At 43.1% G+C, this 18784-nt stretch overlaps 3 protein-coding genes across 6 annotated transcripts in view; 1 reads left to right on the forward strand and 2 right to left on the reverse strand.

Annotated features, from left to right (window-relative positions):
* Positions 1-8136, forward strand: part of aff2 (AF4/FMR2 family, member 2) — a 104575-nt gene extending 96439 nt beyond the window's left edge. For both annotated transcript variants that reach the window (XM_053879384.1, XM_053879385.1), the window contains exons 23-26: positions 1065-1158; positions 3265-3317; positions 5378-5601; positions 6766-8136. In XM_053879384.1, the coding sequence (XP_053735359.1) occupies positions 1065-1158; positions 3265-3317; positions 5378-5601; positions 6766-6887 (493 nt within the window). In that variant the 3' untranslated portion in view covers positions 6888-8136. The remainder of the gene's footprint in view (positions 1-1064; positions 1159-3264; positions 3318-5377; positions 5602-6765) is intronic.
* A 420-nt stretch (positions 8137-8556) lies between these two features.
* Positions 8557-15099, reverse strand: ids (iduronate 2-sulfatase). Of its 3 annotated transcripts, XM_053879086.1 has the most exons (13): positions 14945-15099; positions 14512-14648; positions 14273-14450; positions 14093-14181; positions 12875-13075; positions 11746-11916; positions 11547-11673; positions 10673-10849; positions 10487-10593; positions 10187-10303; positions 9295-9405; positions 9104-9226; positions 8559-9026 (listed from the first exon to the last, which is right to left on the reverse strand). In XM_053879086.1, exons 1-13 carry the CDS (start codon positions 15018-15020, stop codon positions 8955-8957), a joined length of 1686 nt encoding a protein of 561 aa, XP_053735061.1. In that variant the 5' UTR covers positions 15021-15099; the 3' UTR covers positions 8559-8954. The 3 variants fall into 3 exon arrangements, 2 of the variants coding, with proteins under 2 accessions (XP_053735063.1, XP_053735061.1); XM_053879088.1 differs by lacking the exon at positions 14945-15099 and having other exon boundaries at positions 8557-9026; positions 14541-14648; XR_008416095.1 differs by lacking the exon at positions 8559-9026 and having other exon boundaries at positions 9180-9226; positions 9295-9951.
* A 1560-nt stretch (positions 15100-16659) lies between these two features.
* smim19 (small integral membrane protein 19) lies at positions 16660-18693 on the reverse strand. Its single transcript, XM_053879089.1, has 3 exons — positions 18476-18693; positions 17778-17902; positions 16660-17345 (listed from the first exon to the last, which is right to left on the reverse strand). The coding sequence occupies exons 1-3, from the start codon at positions 18607-18609 to the stop codon at positions 17269-17271; spliced, it is 336 nt and encodes a 111-aa protein (XP_053735064.1). The 5' UTR covers positions 18610-18693; the 3' UTR covers positions 16660-17268.
* Positions 18694-18784: the final 91 nt, after the last annotated feature.

Consider the following 18784-nt stretch of genomic DNA (forward strand, 5'->3'; position numbering starts at 1 on the left):
AAACTATGTTTTCTCAACGCTTCATTCACCTATTTCACTACATTACTACCAGTTCATGGTCCGAGTTCAGAATAGTTATCAGAAGAAAACTTGCGTCAATTGGGGTGCATGTCTGATTTGGTATGTGAGAGCAATCTGCAGTATTGAATGAAATGAAGCATTAATATATACTTGAAAGATGACAGAATGATGTTCATCCATGAAGGAGTAATTGAGCTTTAAATATAATAAATAGGCTTTGTTTTACCCATTTCATTTGGGCTGCCGATGTATGAGCAGTGATTTAGCATGTGATGTTTTTCAGAGGCTAGCCGGTGGCGTTTTTGGTTTTAAGGTTTCTTTACATCCATGAGAGCCGAGCGTGCCTTCTACTGGGCCCTGAAAATGAGGCCACAGTTTCATGAAGCCCCAAAAGCATGTCACCAATCGTGACATCCTGGAAGAAAAACACCGGCCTGTTGAAATGTGGCAATGTTGCTTGCCGCAATTTTACAGCTGTGGTGCTGGAAGGGTTAACTGAGGAAGGGAGACAACATCTCCACAGAAACACAACTCTTCTCGAATCAGCGTCTTAGTCGGCAGCGTGCCGTCACATGGTTTGGAGTTCTTGAATCGAAAAGAATGCAGAAAGAAAACACCAGTCGGTTTTGTTTTCATTTCAGATTCATTTACATTGGAGCAACTCTTACAGAGGTAATTTCTTGGGACCTGAAAAAGGAAAGCGTCACCCAGGGAAGCCAGACATCTAGTCTGATAGGTATTTGACCTGTGAGGCGTATTTCCTCGACTGCTGTTCATGTAAGAAAGGCAACAGCGGGAGAAGCTGTGACTGGGTGATTGCATGCTCCTCAGATGGTCAACTCTGAGCTCCTGTGTTCGCTGTTGCGGCCTCCGACAGATGAGACCCATGAAGCTGTTGTTACACACTACAAGTTCCTCCTCATCGTGGAAGTCCAGGCGCATCTTATGTCCGTGGAGGACATGAGGAACATATTGATGCCAGCAGCTTTGAAGGGAATTTGTTCTGTGGATTCATCTGCCTGTTGATGCTTTTGTCTCCATAGTAACCGCTGTCTGTCTCTGCTGTACCTGAGGATGTTCCATCTGAAGAAAGATCACGCTGTCAAGTACTCGCGGTCTCTCATGGACTACTTCAAGGTAACACACAGATTGAACTTCCCACCTCTCCAATCTTCTCCCTCCACGGCTTGAAAAACAAAGCAAATTGCTAATTCAAATCCTCCAAATGCACTTGGTTTTCAGAGGGGTTGCATCAATTTTGCATGACATTACGAGAATGTTTAGAGTTTCTCTTTGAATCAGACGCGTTCATTAGCTCCATCAATCATGCCTGTGGATTATTTTTGCTTTAATGTGTTTGTTTTGATTCATTATGATTAGTTTAATTACAGAGGATGTTATTATCACACTGTGTCATTTCGGCTGATGGGATTCCGTTTCATCTGCAGGGGAAGGGGGCGCTGCCTGTGCCTGTGTGTGTGTGTGCTTAAGTGTGACAAAACACTGAATGAAATCTGTTAGAAGAGATGGGAGTCGACACTGTCACGTGGCGGTCCACAGAGACACATCTTTATGTTCATCTGTGATGTTTTCAATGACACAATAATTGATGATGCACATGCTCATAATGCTCGGTCTCATCGTCTCTTAAAATCTGGTAAAGCGGAAACTATAATATTGAGCAATACAAATAGACAATAGGATTTGTTGGACTGAAAAAAAATGTTGTGCTATTGTGCCTGTACTGGCTTTATGGAAGAGGATTAGGGCCAGTGACGAAAAAAAAATCTGACTTTAATCTCAGAATTCTGACTTTAATCTCAGAATTCTGACTTTAAAGTGAGAAGAATTCTGCCAATTCTTTTTTTTCTTCACTGGCCATAATCCTCTTTCGTACTGGCTATGAAGGCTAAGAGTGTTGCCTGGGCTGCTGAGGCTTCATCAAACTTCTAGTCCAACAACCCAACATGTCAGATGCTACCAAGAACATTAGGACTTCGAGTAACGTTTAGAAGAGATGTGAAGTGTGTGATTAATTTACCATTAATCGCGAGTTAACTCAGCTCTACTGAGATTAACTGACACATTACACACAACATTAAAATATTTTAATCACATTTAATCATTTTAATTTAATTTCATTCAATTGAACAGTTTGCTCTCCAGACAACAGGGACTTACCTTTGTAAGTGCAGGAGCTCCTGCTCCACTGTTCACACTGCTGCACAAGACACGTGGCAGCTAGGATGATAACAACAACAACAAACATGGAGGAATCCCTGAACAAAAGCAAACAAAAGCATCTGTTTGCTTTTGTTCAGGGATGTTTTTCACTACACAATGTTCAGGGTTTTCACTTCTCTGAATGGACTTGGAATTCTTACAACATTGAAATTCTTATACAAATATTTTCAAGACATTAAAAGAGCATTAGTTTAAATAAGGTGATATAAAAACTTGAATATAGCCACCATCATGATTTATTGTGCTAAAGTCAAACTGTTGCAGAATAAACAATATATTGTTGTTTAAATGTATATATGGCTCCATCATTTGATTCATATACCAAATTCATTCAAATTGAAAAATGTGGCTTCTTGTGGCAAATATTCTTATACCATTAAACCGCAAGTAATTGAGATTAATTCATGACAAATTCTTTTAATAATTAGATTCACTTTTTCAATCGAATCCCACCAGTAGTAATTATATGTTGTCTAGTACATGAAACACATTTACTAATTCATGACATATGTGTGCATTCCATTTACTCGCTGCTGGTCCTCCATTTAAACTTAACTATTAGCTCTTCATTCCTCATTGAGATCAGGTTGGGTTCTAGTGGGCTTCACTCTGGAGGAAAGAAAAAGAAAAACGTGCGGGTGAAGCAAGTAATCCCCAGACAGGTGGAGAGCAGAGCAGGTGGAGTGATAAGACTCCCGAACGGCAAAGGAATATGACAGAAAGCTTTAAAATTAATCCACACTTTACATGTGTTTGTAGTTGATGAATTATGAAAGAAGGAATCCAAATGTCTTGTGGATTCATGCAGTGATTCAAAATACATTGAATTGTTATTAGTGAAGGTTGTTGTGGTGAAGATGGTGGCGCGCTGCCACACTCCAGCGTCCATTATCTTTTATTGAGTAATTCCTTAATGACTCAGAAACATTCATGAGTCTGCCGTACTTATTAACTGTGTCTAATAACGCAGCTGCTTCTTTTGAATTTGTTTCACTCTAGAATTCTGCCAAGAGTTCCCATCAAGAGCCTTCTCCCTGGAGGACCAATGGGAAGTGAGTACACGCCTGCACACGCACACAGACACACAGAGATAATTGTGAATTTATGATTTAGTGGAGCTCTGCAGCCTGGTTGCCTGTGTGTGTGTGTGTGTGTGCGTGTGTGTGTGCGCGCGGCAGCCTCTCGCTCTAACAAACCCTCCAGGAAGCCAGTGGAAGGATTGATTTGTTTTCACTGTGAGCGGGAGAAGAGTGGAGCGCTGCTGGGCAAGAGGCAGAGTGATGATAGATGGAGGGGGGCGAGGAGAGGCGAGGGGTTGAAGCTAAGCACTTTGGTCAGCTCTGACGCTGCACAACCAAAGCTTGCGACACGTACGTGTCCGTGTGGCCCTTAAACAGTCTATGTCATACCCCATCAGCCTGGACTTCAGTGTGAGGACCTCCAGCTGACCGAAGAGCAGAGAGACTCCAAACATTTTTTTTCACATTTTCGTCAGCTCACGTCCACATTCTCTGCCCCTGGATACGTTCTAGAATGAAATATTTACCTCCTCTGGAGTCTTCAGAAAGTCCCTGCGGTACGTCATGGATGATATTTGTGGAGCTCCTCTGAGAACAAACCTGGTCCAACTGAAGCTCCGATCGCTCCGGGGCAGAAAGCTATCTGGTCGACTCAACAAGTGGGCATTGGATACACCTTTTTTTATGTGCCTCAAGTTTAACAACGTTTCGCCTACGTGACCTACTGAAGTTGTGGAACAGAGGCTCTTAATAAAATTTGTATCCTGTCCTTCATGACGACCGCAAAACAATCTGTATACAAGTGAAGCCGACAGCTTTTGAGTGGACATGTTTTATCATATGTATCATTCTCTGTATGTTTTGAGGGCGGTTAGACATACTGTTATGAATATGAATTCGTAGCAAAGTTTACCATCATCTGTCATGCAGCTCAGTGGGTTTCTGTACATGTGTTGTCAAGTAGACTTTTGGTGTGTGACTGTTGAGTTGGGCTGATGAGGCTTCGTGAAACAGTGTCCCGATGTTCAGAGCTCAGTAGGTGTCGCTCCCGGTTTAAAATGATCAGAAAGTGAGCGCAGTTTCATGATAGCTCCCTCTACAGTCCAGTCAAATTACGGGATGAGCAGGTCAACCTGGTAATTCTGCGTAGTGTCAGTAGTGATGGACTTGTAACACTTCATGAGCCTGTGCCTTCATCTTCGGAGCCCCCAAGATGGCACCATGCTCTAAAATCTTTTGATAAGAGCAAACATTCCCACGAATCCCCGCGTCATTTTGAAACAAACAGCGCCACCTAGGGCCATGAAAATCAGGACACTGAATTACGAAGCCAGGCTTGGATGTTTATTAGAGTGGCACTTCTGTTCAGACTTGAACGTGTTATCGATGTAATGTCTCAAAAAACTAAAACTGTGAGTGAAGTTCTGTCTTTGCTATGTTGTCGTCCCTCAGTGAACACATGACTTTCAGCTCCTATTGTGCAGTCGGGAACGGCCTATGCTCAGCAGTGGAAATCACCCATTCATAACAGTGTAAATGGTCTCAAGCAGGTGGGATGGGTCCCAGCTACCAGGGGTGACAGGTGGGGGACACCCTGGACAGGTTATGAGCCCATCACAAGGCCCAGACTCTGTCCAAACCTGGATTCAAACCTGCAACCTCCATGCTGCCACCGCTGCCATACACACAGAATCATGAAGTAGTATACTGTGGAGTATTATATATTATGTATATCCATATATTATGATCATGGAATGCATTTAGAATGTATGTATGTATGAGCCCAAGTGAGAAGACTCAGCAGGACAACAAGTACTCTGGAAGTGGCACACGGTTATAGACAGCCAACAGCAGCTTGTTAAAAGGATGCCAGAGCGCAACTGACCAGAGCTTGACCTTTCTGTTTCACAGTGATATTGAGGATCATGGTAGTTAGTGCTTGTGGGACTGCTGCCGCTAATACACTGTTATTGGCAGCAACAAAGACTGCCAGCCCTTCACTGTAGCTCACTGCAAATGTTCTGTGTTTCAGTGCTTCGAACTTCTGTATGTTTGCAAAGAAAATATGACTTTGGTTGCTCCGTGTCTCTCAGGGTGACCAGGACCCCGTCGCCTCTCTCTCTGAGCCCCTCAGCTTCCAGCACTGGAGTGAGTTCAGTGAGTGGAGGCAGTGGAGGAGTCCAGGGTTCATCTGGAAGCGTCGCGATTCCTCAGAGGATCCACCACATGGCAGCCAGTCATGTCAACATCACCAACAACATCCTGCGCAGCTATGACCACTGGGAGACTGCCAACAGGCTCTCCTCCAACTGTCAAGGTGCATTAGTCTGCTGTCAGCCACATCATAAAACATGAAGACTTCATTCGGTCTTCAGCTCTGCCACCATCATCACTATGAAGCAGTGGTGGACTGGTGAGGTTTCTTGAAACAGAGCTCTGTATGTGGCGCTGTTGGCTTTTAAATGATGTGGGGTTTGAATAAATTGGTCCTTAAAATCCCTAAAAAGATTTTAGAACACATATATATATAGTGGGAAGAGAATGAGGACCCTGTTTCATGAAGCCCCATAACTCATCTCACAGGTTTCACATTAACCGCAGGATGACTGGTGCACATGTCACGTCTCATTTTCACCATTAAAAAAAAAAACATAACATGATAAATAGTGGTGATGGTGAGATGAAGCTTCTTGAAGTACTGAGGCATTTAAAGGAATCGGTTCGACTCATGAGTCGACTCTTCAACAAGGTTCATTTGCGAACCAAGTGGACATTAAATATAAGATTCTGCAAGTGTGACCTTTTGTTGCCCAACGCGTTCAGTAGGTTTGCACTCATGTCATCAAAAATATAAGACATAGATGTTTGCGAAGACATGGATAAGATGTACACACACACGGCAAAATTTAATTTCAATTATTTTTATTCAAAAATAGATATTTTTTCATCTGTTTTTGGAGTGAGCCTGCTTCTTTTCTTTGACAGAATTTCCCCTGCCATATCTGTCACACATCGTACTTGTTGGCAGAGATAAGATCCAAGTGTTCCCAAACCGGGGGAAACTATCTATACACAGATGCTCACAAAATGTCACAAAACCTCCATAGCGTTTCGTGCTGGAATTGAACTGCTTGATCCACTTCCTGAACCGGTCACGGCCAGTTCCAGGCTCCGACCGTCTTCAGCTACGTTATCACTTACGTTATTGGAGCGTTTCTTGGTGCGTTGTTCATACACTCTCTGCCAAATAATTCGGTACACGCACCAAAGGGTCCACACAGAAAACACATCACAAATAAATAGTATATGCACATGATACATCAAGTGCATGTTACTTGTATAGTGACCTCAAAGTTTAACATGTCGGTGCAGTTGAAGCCAACAATGTTTTGGTCAGGCCTGTTTTACCAGGTGGCCCTGAATGCGACAGTGACAGAACCCATGCACAGCCTTCATTCTTCTTATCCCTCTCTCTCTGCAGACTTCTTCCAGGAGCTGGACTCTGTCATGGAGCCGCTGAGTCAGCAGGGAACCATGACTCAGCTGGTCCGCTACGTGAGACAGGGACTTCACTGGCTGCGATCAGAGGCTCACCTCCACTAGAGAGGACGGATGACTCAGCCGATCCTACGTGGTACACTGAAGATTAGCTAACCGGAGAGTGAACGTGATTCACAGAGGAGCAACTCACTTATACCAGAAGAAAAGTGCGTTTGTGAGGACGCATTGTCACACAAACTCTCTGGCCAGACATGTTGCACTTTTGTTGTGTTGTGCGTGAACCTGTACAGCTGATTGTCTATCGGTGTCATCAGACCTGGCGGTTATTAATGCTGTGTGCAATAACTCAAAACTGTCCTTTTTGCTGTTGATTTGTTCTTGTCCAAAGTGAAGGAGCCTGGAGATGATGGGGGTGAAGGTCACCAGTGTGAGAGTGAACGTGTGTGTATGATACTTCGACGTGCCTAAATCAGTCAAACTAGCTTCATAACACGAGTCATATCCAAATGTAGGCTCCAAAAACATAGAGTCATCAGCACTCAGACTTTAGCTCACGGCATCTGAGAGTTGTAATAAACTTCGACTTCCATGTGATGAGAAGTCACACTCTTTCGGAATTTACCAACTGTTTTAAGGAAACTTCCCTCCTATTTAGGCCGCGAGCACCTCCGACTGGCCTCTGGAAAAGAGGGCGCTGTTCTTGTCTTGTTCTAAAAGTCTGCAGTCCTATGTAAGTTTCACCTTGCTCTCCATCCTGATAAATATGGGTCTTGGATATGTCTGTCTGCACCTGGAAAAGTTTTGGTCTTGATCTTTGCCTGTCAAACTCTTGATCTGTTACCAAAGCTGTTGGTCAATCTTGCAGCCTGTCAGTCCTGGTCAACAGTCGGATGTCCTGTCCGACTGCTGCCCAGAGATTCGCACAGTTTATTCCAGAATAAAAGGTACAAGTAGATGTACAGGTGACAAAATAGGGCTTCATGTGCAAGCAGCAGCTAAATTTAATGACCTTTTTTTTTTTTTTTTTACAAGCAGCCGATCGTGTCTGAGGAGAATGAATGTTGAGGGGGAAAACTAAAGTGCCTCTTTGTGTCCTCTGAGAATTTCTCTATTTATTTAAGAATGAATTGTTCTGACTCTTTCATACCATATTGGTATAAATCTGAGATTGTTTTTCATAAAATCAAAGTGTTTCCTTAAGCTTTTTACTGGTGTTTATGACAACACAGTTGTTGGCGTAAAGAGAAGACGTGATGTGTCGGGTTTGCATTTGTTACGGTTTTTCGTCTCAATGACTTGCTGATGTTTTTCTGCCTGATGTGACGATTTCATTGCATGCATTAAATGAAAACTTAAGACAATGATGGCGAGTTCTTGTGTTCCATTGAATGTACAACCACAGATGTTTTGTATTTGAAATGACAAAATATTTTCAAATCTCTTTCACACAAAAATACAAAGTCAAGTTTTCGCTCGTCTTAGTTGGGAACTCTGAAGTAGAGCAGTAACTTAGAGTCAAAGTCACCCTGATAAGTGTGGTCACAAATCAATGAGTATCACTTAGCCTCATGAAGAAGTCAGAGCTGAATGTAAAAATGTAGAGCAACAGTGACGACTGTGACTCCACTGTCGACGAGTCATCAAATGGTGGAGGAAAGATCTGGACTGATCGATCATCCCTCCAGAAGTGAATCAATGATTCAGCTCCACATTTGAGGCTGTCCAGTGCCCCGTGACTCTGCGAGTCTTGTGTCGGTTCATGCAAAGCTCCAGCTCACCCTACGCTCACACTGTACCACTGCTCTGACTCGTATGCATAATAACACCAGCAACTGTGACCCAAGTACTTGATCAACATACAAAAACATTTATTTACCAAACATACAAACCAGACAGTGCAAAAATCTCAGTTCATGAATAAATTAGTAATAATATCCAGGGACAACTGCATATTTCAAGAGGTATGAGCATGTTCTCAGGTCATCACTCAAATCTTTGGTCCGATTCCATGGAGAAAGAAGGGATATATTCCCCATTAAACAGCCCATCCAGGCTGAAGCATTGTGGACAGTAGAGAACATCCCATCAGCCTCCTACTGTATGAACGATCATGGGAAGCTTCCTTCCCTAGCAGCATCGTCGAACACCCGACCCTTGGATCACTCGTGATCATTTTGGGTTTTGCCTCTCTGCCGTGAGACGGAGGAGCTGCAGCATCATTCTCTTCTGCAAGCTCACTGTCTGCAAAGAACCACACGTGAAGACGACGTATCAATGGTGCATCATTTCAGGAGGGCTTATATTATAAGCAAACCTACTGGGAATAGAGAGGTCATCTTCAGCAGAACACCATGCAAAGAGTCTTCATAGATGTTCCTGTCTTCTCCAGGGTCGTCGGCCAACATGTACAACTCTCCAGCGTGGACATCAGTCAAATTCACCTGAAGACAGCATCTGGTTTCAGCAGCAGTTCCCCCCCCGGACAGCCAACAACACCACAAGCTCTCACCTGAAATGTTTGGGGATCAAAGCCCAGCCATAAGGTGTACCTGTAGTCCCAGGAGCGGAGGGAGTAGCCCATGATGCGGATGTCTTTGAGGTCGGGAAGGTCAGAGTTCATCTACCCATGTTTGACGTGAAACGGGGGATGGGAGAAGACTTTACTGAGTTGTTCTGGCAAGTGCAGGCGCCCGAGTCTCCCTCTCCAGGCCCAACAATGAATGGGCTTGTTTCCGTTCCAACAAGCCCAACCTCTTCACCTCATCTCTGAAGCAGGGTGTGGGAAGAAAACTAGGACTGACACTCATCTTTGGTCACAACCCAAAGTACATAACCATGGTGAGTGGAGATACCAACGATGAACGATCATGAGCAGGACTTTTCCAGAGGTTGGGATCTCAGAACTTCACCACATTGCAAACATTGCAACACGTGAACTAAACACAAATCTGCTTCAGCACCTTTAGAGGAAGCTTCAGATGAGCAAGCTGGATAATTCATGGTGCCATTTCAAGTTGAAATGGTCAAGTCATGTATTTGTCCACCAATGCACCTCGTGCCTTCAGGTTTGGCCTGATATTGGCCTGTACGGATTGTCTCTGCAATCGCTTGCCTTGGATCATATGTCGCTCTTGGCTGTTGTAAATCCACAATGTAAACTGCGTCACTAAAGGGAGAAGCATCAATATAGAGTAACTGTTCTGTAATACAGGTAAAAAGTCAACTTTTGAGGGGCTTTTGATGACAACTTCAGCAACAGTACAACAATCCTGCTTCCATCCCAGTGGATTGTGTGACACCGTCACAGAAAACCATCACATCTCTATGACATGGAACATTGGTGGGAACAGGCCACGATGCTGTGACGGTTCCAGTCATTTCAAAACAGCCTCCCGCCCTACCTGTGGAGTGTCAGCCGGCCGAGGGTACTGGCTGAAGGAGATGGCCTCTTCATTTTCTCCACGCTCTTTGTGCCGGAACACATGAGCACGACTTTCACCTTCGGTGCACAGCTCCACCTGATCGCAGCCGACACAGGAAGGATGGCGTTAATACAGGTGATTCACATTTGTCGGCAGTAGAACTTCACTTCTTTTCCCAGAGTGTTTCTGACTAAACCGCAAGAGTGTTGTTTGAACTTGTCGTCACTCGAACCTGAGAGCGACTTAGCTTTGATTCACGGAGGCAAAGTATAAATGAACCTGGAAAGACACCGCTGGACAGGCCTGGGGACATCCAAGCCCTGCCAGGTGTGCAACAGTTGGGAAAACGTCCACCAGCTCCACCATGTTCCGGACCACTGGATTAGCTGGAAGAATGCAAGGAAAACATATCTTATCACGTGAATATTTTGTAAACCTCGCCCTCAAGTGTGATGAGCAACTCACCCTGGACGTAACGTCTGGATTGACTGAAGACATCAACAAAGCGAAAGGTGGGACCTCCAAATCCTCCATCGCTCCGTGGTGCAGTGACACCAGGAACATAGAAGATGAGGGGCACTCGTGTGGACACATCGAAATTAGAGTACTTAGCCCACTCTCCGTGTTCCCCCAGAGACCAACCTGCCAAGACAGGGAGGGAAGAAATGCAGTGAAAAGATCCACACTCCCACCAGACGTAACAGAGGCTTCAGTGGAGTTTGTCTTCAAAGAAGATCAAAGGATCCAATCATAGGACCGAACCAACCAATTGCACGCACCACTGTTTTGCCTTAGTTTAGTTTCCATGGCGTTTATTTAGTCATTTTACTGAACATTTTTAACCGATGAGTCAGTTTTGCAGGTTGTTTTCCTTTCTAAGGACATTTCAGTCGTTAGAATTGTCTATTGTTCTGGCACCTGGAGTGGCCAGTTTTGTCTCTGGTGCAATACATTTGTTGCAAAATATAGCAACACATTTGAGCACAACTCTTAAATCGTTTACGAAAACACATTAGGACACTGTTAGAAGCAAACTAAGGAGACGAGCCTGCCAGTCACAGTCGCCGCATATTTCACGCAACAACATTGCCATCTAGTGGTACTTCTCAAAATGCCGACTGCACTTCCACAGAAGAAGCGTCTCAGCAGCTCCCAAAATCCCAGTCTCTGAATTTAAATGATACAAGTCAGTGGACTTAAAACGCATCCCAATCCAAGTCACCAAAACTTATCAATGTGTGTCGATAAATTCAAGTGAGGTTGTCTTGCAAAACAGCAGCCAACCTGCTGTGAACCATCATCTCAGAAAATGTGACACAGGAGCATGAATAATACTCACCATGGTCTGATGTGAACACAACTAGAGTGCTCTCTGTAAGGCTTAAATCATCCAGTGCGCTGAGCAGTCGACCCACCTGGGCATCCATGTAGGAGACAGCAGCAAAGTAGTGCTGACGGATGCGCAGCTGGAACACAGACAAGGTCAGTATTATTTTATTGGTCAGTATTGGCAGGGTGAACAAGTGCGATGGTTATACTTGAAAGTCTTTGGGAATTGGTCCATATGGGAAACTGATGTTGAGTTTTTGGACATCATCCCTTTTTCTGACATCTGTCCATGGGTTGTAGGCCACAGGGGGCAGCCTTCCAGGAACATCGTGGTCGACGGGCAGGGTCATTTTTTCAATCGGATACAGGCGCAAGTACTCCTGTTGTCAAAGAAATGGCAAATTAACATGACAAAGATCCATAAAATGCAAAGAGCTGTTGATGTGAATCATGAACTATTATCATTTGAGTTTCCTCATTACATTAACTGCTTCTTCTGTGAGGATCAAAACTCACTCAAAGGAGTTCAAAAACCTGGTCACAATTTCAATCTTATTTTCTGTGAAGTCTTGCTGCAATGGCGGCTCAACTTTTTTAAAAGGTCTCACACCGATCATTTCAGGGGCTTTTAAATTATTTCTCTTGATAAAACACAACCTTCCAATTGTGTTCAGGAAAAACACATCGTTTCTCTCAGCCACCCAGTTTAGAAGGCATTCTCCAACCCGGACCACAGGTTGTTTCTTGTGACTGATCAGACACTAAGTTGTGCTTCAGTCAGTGGGAAGTTGCATGAAACTTAAGAAAAATCATATTTCATTTAATCACCACCCACAAGCATACAGGCCATAAAACGTGCCCTAAAATGCATGACATGATGGTTTAAATAACCATGACTTTACTGCAAGTATTCTCAGACGGAGGTGAGGATGGGGGAGAAGAGTTGGGCCGGACTAGCCCACTCTGCTGGGGTCTACATTGGTAAAATCACTAATGCCGCCAGAGAAGCCGTTCCTCAAGGCATCATTAGAAAATTATATTCAATTCAGAAAGACATAAAGAGCTTTGTTTGCATCAAACACCAGACAATGCAATGTCAACGTCAATACAAAATGCATTTTGGGTTGGGTCAGTGGGCAATGAGGGAGAGGGAGTCCGATATGGTTGAGTTTGAAGTTGACATTCGCTGGTTAAAATTAATGCTGCATCAGGCACAATTTTAGTTTTCATTGGTCCCGCAGTTGTAACCATGACCAAATTTCTATTATTGCATTGCATGAAAACATGAAGAAAAACAAATTCTAGCTGGACATCTGTCTTGCGTAGGTGTTGCAATACCTCAGGTATTCTGAAGGGTATGTGTGGTTTGTGGAAACCCACTGCCAGGAAAAAAGGCTGGCTGCTTTTGGCCTGCTTCTTCAACAACCTCACAGCCTCATCGGCACTCTCCATGTCAGGAAGTGTTCCTCCAGGCTGCTCCGCCACATTCACTGCGCACAACAGGTTGGCATGGAGCTGGCCGTCTGGTCCTTTACACATCTGCACAAAAAGTACGTTCTCAGATGGTTTGTGACAAGACAGGTTTTAGTTAGATCTATTTTGCTCTCTAACAGACATGAGTGTACTAATACTGGAGAGTGTGGTCACATGGACCCGTTCCATCAAGTTCACGCACTAAAGTTAAAAAATAATAATACCCTGGAAAGTAAAAGTAACTACTGTGGTACCTTGGTTCTCAGTTCCATCTATTCCGGCCGTTCGAGAAGCAAATTGTTTGAAATCTGAATTGATTTTTCCCATTACAATGAATGGAAAAAGAAATCATGCGTTCCAAGCCTTAAAATAGTCTTTTGTAGGAGTGAATGTAGAGTGTCTGCTGCAGGTGGCTGTTCCTCTATGTGTGTGGCCGCTGCATGTGGGAGGGGTTGCCGAGTGAGTGACGTCTCTCCAGAAGTGAAGAGGTGCCCGGTGCGTGTCCAGCTCTGAATGTGCGCTTCTGAGCAGTTTGGCTGTGACAAAGTCATAAACCAAGTCACGCTCTGTCCCAGACTCGCCTCATCCCTGTCCCAGCTCCAGCCCACAACAGGACATCAAACCCTGGAGTGGTCCAGCCTCGGAGGTGTGGAGAGCACCTCCCCTGTGACACTCTACCACGGTCCAGTGTGGAGACAGGAAAGGTTTTACACCTCAATATGAAGAAAAAACAGTCAGTAAATGTAGGGGCACGTCATACAGAGGCTGCGTTATACACAATAACAAAGCGTGTCATGAGTCAGCTGATCGGTCTGCGCACGTTATGTTTTTTGTGGCTTTTTTCGGGGGCGTTCGAGTTCTGGATTTTCGTTCAAAATCAGAAAGAAAAAAATCTCAAAATTTTTTTGGAACTCCGATTTGTTTGAATTCCGAGAAGTTCGAAAACCGAGGCAACACTGTACTGAATAAATCAAAGAGAGAAGACAATTTGAATGAAATCAACATAATAAATCGTAATTGAATGTTTCATCAGACTTATTCACCATGTGTGAATATATTTACTAATGCAATTTCAAGCTGTACCTTTTCTTTCTCAAACCTGAAAGAGGCCGGATGGTAGGCAGGAATGGACCAGCTTAATGGGTAGTCATCCGTGTGGTTGGAAGCAATGCCTTTAAACACAAGTACAGGACAAGTCATTACAAACCTTCAAATATTCATCTAATTCATCTTCAAATACTACATCTATATGCATCTCTGTACCTGGGTGAAATACTTTGCCCACAGACATGGTGATGTACCCTCTGGACTTAAAGTACTGTGGCAATGTGGTGTAGTTTCCAGAATGGATTCTCCAGTAAGACTTAAAGTCATAGAGCCTGGTTGTATCTGGGCGGCGACTGGTTAACATGGAAGTGCGACTGGGAGCACACACAGCTTGCTGATGGCAACAGGAGAGATTGTAAGGAGAATTAAAGGACAACTTCACAAGTGAGGCCGACCTGTGCGTATGCGTTGAGGAAGACTTTACTCTTGGATGCCAGCTGGTCGATGTTAGGGGATTTCACAATTGTGTCTCCATAACAGCCCAGAGACGGACGGAGGTCGTCGGCCATGATGAAGAGGACATTTCTCTTGGCTGAAACAGTGTCAAAAGATGCTCAATGAAGTCTCTCACCTTTTCTCGCTTGTTCTAACTCCATGACATTAAATACTTGACGAAGAGGTCACACGCACGCGCACGCAAACCTGCTTACAAACATAATGGAATTACAATAAAAACTACCCCGAGAGAACTTGCTCGACTCTGTAACCAAGTTAGACACAGCAAATATATTAAGTTACCGGCCTCATCATCACAACTTGTCAAAGCGGCGCTCGTGCTTCATGATTCAATTTAGAGGAAATTTAATTGAGTTTCTGTCTCGGACAAACCTTTGTTGGCCTCAGCGGCAAGTGCATAACACGCAAGGGTTAAAAGGAGACACTGAGGGTCGAGGCACGCTTTCATTTTGGACAGAAAAACACCAATCTTTGAGTGAGAAAACAGAAAATGCGACTAGACTTCTTCAAACACAATTCGCGTCCCAGCTATCATATTGCTTCCTGATTGGTCAGCCCTGATTGGCCAGGAAACATCGACCCGCCTTATACTCGATATCTCATTGGTCAATAAATAAGTCACTTAAAGCGTTGTCCAATGTTTGCTGCAACATTGGCGAACCAAGTTCCCATCCGCATTTTGACGAGAAAAGGCTATAAATTTAGTTTTTTTCTGCATTTAAGGCGAGACTATTTATTTCGAGCCAGTTTTTAATGTTCTTTATGTCCATTTCTATGTTCTCAATTATTTTCTTTTCGACGTGTGCTGTCCACAAACAATACCTGGATCATTTGTTTTGACTCCTCGTAAATACCTTTAATATATAGCACGAACAATCCCAGATATGAGCCTTGAGGTACTCTTTCTAGTATTTTTGAGAATTGAGGTCATAGTGATACTGGTCTGAGGTTATATATATATATATATATATATATATATATATATATATATATATATATATATATATATATATATATATATATATATATATATATATATATATATATTTTTTTTTTTTTTTTTTTTTTTCTCTTTCATACATCCTGTAAGCCTCCAGTCATACATGTTGTTTATTTTATTTTATTTTATTTTTTCTTGTCAGCACTTTATTCCAAAACACTTTCCTAGTTGGTGGGTTCCCCACTGACCATGGCAATAAATTAAATTCTGATTCTGATTCTTCTTGTGAAATTAGTTTTTATACAAGACTAGTGGGCAATGTTTGTCAATACATTTATCATAAGTATGATTAACGTTGTTTGTTCAAATGTATTTCCAGTCTTCCTGCTGTAGAGCTTTTGTGCTCTATCCCTTCTGTCCCTTCTATTCTCGGTCTTCTATGTTCTCTCTTGGATTCCTGTTGAAATCAGCCACACATCAACAGGTTGACTTCAACAATGACAAGTCAACATTGTTGACTTGTCATTGTCAGATGGCACATATTTCAGTTGACAAATGGAACTTTGGCAAATGGAACCTTGGCCAAAACACAATTGAGCGTTTCTGAAATTGTTTAAAATTGCTTTCATTTGGTGAAAATGTTCAGCTACAGACACTTGACTGTGAACGGGGACTATCTGCAGAACACAATGAGTTTATTTGTTGAATCCCCTCCTCTGTCAGATAACATCATTCTTTTAAGAGACATTTTCGACATCATTTCATCATACATAGTTTTTGATAAAGTTTCGAAGGTGAAGGCAGTCCAGAGATGTTGCTGCTTATCTATGTCCAACAGGGAGTGTGAGACAGCTCATCTACTAAGCCGATCAGAACAGTTCATTCCAGAAGTTATGTTTTCCAGAGACATTGTTGAACGTTCTCCCTTGGTTAACTGGTGACAATGATGACAATGATATGTACATGAATTTGAAGACGCAGGATTGAATGGCACATAACTATAAACACCTGTTTGGGCAGCTCTTCATCTTAATCCTTTTTTTCTTAATCATTTATCCTCCAATATGCCACTTCATGCAGATGCTGTGATAAATCCAAAGTGAATATTTACATTGACACGTTGTTCAAATAATCTACAACACAAATATTTGAAAATATTTATTCAACAATGTTTTCAGACAAATGAGCATTTTTGTACCGCTAAAATATTCTGAGCACAATGGTGGCAAACACTTAAAATATAAATCAAAGAGGTAAAACTGCTAAAGTGAGATATTTACAGAAGATCCATTGATCCACAAAAAAATTAATTGTTACAGACATCCAGGATTCAATTGCAATTACTGGACTTTGATGTTGCCATGGTTCCTGGATTTGTTCTGTTTAAATGCTTCTCTTTTTCTTCAAAATAAATGGTTCCTCCTTTACTGCAAGATAACATACGAGTGACGCATGCTGCCCAGTAGTTACACAACACAAATACAAAATCTGATGTGAAAATAACTGATAAAATCTGTGTTTTCAGTTTGGATCATTATTTGACACAGACTTGCTGACTTGTCACAGCCTAAGAATATTGTTCTGCTTGAACATTATATGTCATGACGATTATACTGTCATCAGCAGCAGGAATATGAGCCTCAAATAATCCAAACCTCCTGTGCAGCCAGCACCGCTCACTTTCTCGGGACAACAGAAGAAAAAAAAATATAAATGTGTCCAGTTTCTTCACTCAAGCTGTGTCCGTCGCTTCCTCTCACTCCATAGAGAGTTGCACACTGTCTGACTGGCCTTGTTGCTGCTGCTGCTGCTGTTGCTGTTCATACTTCCTGGCTGGAAGACAAGACGTGTTTGGTGACAGAGAAAGATCAAGACAAGATACAAGACAAGGTCAACACCAAATTTATAATGTATAAACATATTTGTACGTTGGATTATCTGATCTCTTTTCGAGGTCTTGACAACTGAGAAACATTTCTAAAGGTTGCATCAAGACCAACACAAAGTCGCTCACTCAACCCTTACTGTGGTTACATTAGTCTGAGACCAGCAGTTTACCAAGCCCTGAAAACTAATGATCAATAAATGAATGAAAAAGTTAAGGGTTTGAAACTGGTTTATACTTGGTTCTTTTGCGAGTACGACACAGCAAATTAGACAATTTCAAGACAAGGCATGAAGACCATGTGCAGGAACAGATCAATACACACATGATGAAACTATCCGCAGTCACATTAAGGCTGACTCATGGAGTCATGGACTCACCGAGAGAGTACATCTCCAGCTGCTGGCGCAGACGCACCTTCTGCAGGCTGTTGTAGAAGTTGGGCTCCGGCGTGCTGCCGGCCGCAGGAGGGAGTGCGAAGATCCGCATTATCTTACGTTTGTTCCTAGAAGACACAGCAGTATTACATTATTTACGTTTCTGTTTTAAAGTAAATTTACAGATCGCTTGGAACAAACTGAGGACATAGTCTGACGATCAACAGGCTACTGAACTGCTCTTATCATTATGCCGTGAAAAGTGTTTTGACTACTTGGTGGGACACATCTCCAGAGCTCTAACAGCAGTGTATCTATTCTACACTGAAAACAACGCACACCTGAAGTATCACAGAGAGCAACTACATAGAATCCAAAAGTGGAATCACTTCCCACATGACCGTTACAACTATAGTTTCTCAACGTGGCTCCTTTACATCCAGGGAAGCTGGTTGAGGTGATGCACACATCACACACACAGGGCGGCCTTGTCGGACCTGGCACAGGTCTGGATGGTGCATGGCACCGACCAGTGACAAAGGCACGTCGCTCGGTATTATGGTTTATTAATGAGTGAAGTATAAGTCACAAGAAACCAGACCATTGAACGATGCCATCCGAACGAGAGAGGGTCGCCGGCTCATGATCCGACAACGTTGGTGCCCCATCATGATGTGTTGATGGTTGACACTGAACCTTACTTTCGAGCGTAGATGAGCAGGCCGAAGCTGACGAGAATCACCAGGAGGTAGACGTTCGTAGCCTCATTCCAAGCTTCGTGGACCGAGTAGTCGATGGTGTCGGGCTCGCTTCCCACAAGTCCGTGAACACCCATTTATAGATCACTTAAACCCCCTGCGACTGAGAACGCGATGCTCAACGATTGTTGTGATCTGACTCTTCTTCTGTGTTCTTCCTGGAGCGTGTAAAAGGCATAATTCATATACCGCCCCCTGCTGGCTGTGTTTTTGACTTCATGGAGCTTGTGGAAAGAGCGAACGCATTTGACC

This window comes from Synchiropus splendidus, chromosome 11 (genome assembly GCF_027744825.2).
Source record: "Synchiropus splendidus isolate RoL2022-P1 chromosome 11, RoL_Sspl_1.0, whole genome shotgun sequence".
Classification (NCBI taxonomy): domain Eukaryota; kingdom Metazoa; phylum Chordata; class Actinopteri; order Syngnathiformes; family Callionymidae; genus Synchiropus; species Synchiropus splendidus.